The sequence below is a fragment of the Condylura cristata genome, unplaced genomic scaffold (genome assembly GCF_000260355.1).
Source record: "Condylura cristata isolate star-nosed mole 26May11 unplaced genomic scaffold, ConCri1.0 scaffold00101, whole genome shotgun sequence".
Taxonomy (NCBI): Eukaryota; Metazoa; Chordata; class Mammalia; order Eulipotyphla; family Talpidae; genus Condylura; species Condylura cristata.
In genome coordinates, this window is record NW_004567202.1 from 3035 (window position 1) to 4152 (window position 1118).

Sequence of the window (1118 nt, forward strand, 5' to 3'; positions counted from 1 at the left end):
GGGCACCCCGCACCTGGTCCCTGCCGCGGCCCTGCTCGCGCAGGTTGAGGGCGATGCGGTGGGCCTGCTCCTTGGTGCTCAGCAGGTTGATGTTGAAGGCGATGAGGAACTTGCGTGCCCCCGTGACCGTGGCCCCCCAGCTGGGGACGAAGGCGCTGGGCCCAAAGTCAGGCGCCCACTCGGGCCGCTGGAGCTGCGGGAGCCGCGCAGCTGAGCACATGCGGCGAGCTGCCTCCGGGGAGGGCCCCGGGGCGCACGCACCTTCTCAGGGAGAGCCTCGTACTCCCCGGCCCGGATGGCCGGCAGCGTCCGGCGGCTGGCGGTCCTCGCTGCCTCGCCGTAGAGGTACACTGCAGGGCAGGCTGGTCAGCCGTCCAGGTCCATCCCCGGGAAGTGGGGCCGCTGCGACCGGCCTCCGCCCGGGACACACCTCGGTGGTCGCACGTCCAGGTGTGCGCCCCCAGCCCCAGGGCCCGGCGTGCCACGCCTGCTCTGACACCCCGAGAAGCTGGCGGCTGCAGTCAGACAGCAGGGGGCGGCCGCCGGGGTTCCCACACCTCTGAGGGCCCCACGGGCTTCCTGCTGCTGCAGCACCGCCCCGAGTCCACACCCTGCGCCCCGAGTCCACACCCTGCGCCCTCCACGCGCCCACAGCCCCGCCAGACAACCCCCTTCAGCCCCCGCCCACGCCCCCACCGCGCACACGGGGCGCCTGTGAACCCCAGCCTCGCAGGCACACCCCAGCCGGCGCCCCAGCAGGGTCGGTGGCCGGAGGCCAGGGGCCTGTCCGGCTGCGCGCTCTCCGCTCCTCTCCCAGGCCGAGGGCCTGGCCGGCTTGGCCAGCGCCAGCCCCACCGCGCCCCCCCCCCCGCGGAGCTGACTCAGCCCCACAGGGAGTTTGGTGGTGAAACCCTGGACGGGTCAGGGCCCTGGCGACCGGCCCCGAGCGGACGGGCCGGCGCTCACCTGGCACCCCCAGCTCCGCGGCCAGCCGCTGCCCGAAGGTCTGGGCACAGAGCACGCACTCCTCCATGGAGACGCCCCTCACCGGGATGAAGGGGCACACGTCCAGGGCGCCCATCCGGGGGTGTTCCCCTGCAGGGACACCGGAGAGGGTC

General features: G+C 74.6%; 1 protein-coding gene across 1 annotated transcript in view; it reads right to left on the bottom strand.

The window, feature by feature from the left end:
* Window positions 1-7: 7 nt before the first annotated feature.
* Window positions 8-1118, bottom strand: part of LOC101629504 (formimidoyltransferase-cyclodeaminase-like) — a gene marked incomplete at its 3' end in the record, with an annotated part of 6311 nt that continues 5200 nt past the window's right edge. Inside the window, exons 2-4 of the mRNA XM_012734919.1 lie at window positions 967-1095; window positions 262-350; window positions 8-193 (exon numbers count right to left, since the gene is read on the bottom strand). Coding sequence (XP_012590373.1) covers window positions 8-193; window positions 262-350; window positions 967-1095 — 404 coding nt within the window. The remainder of the gene's footprint in view (window positions 194-261; window positions 351-966; window positions 1096-1118) is intronic.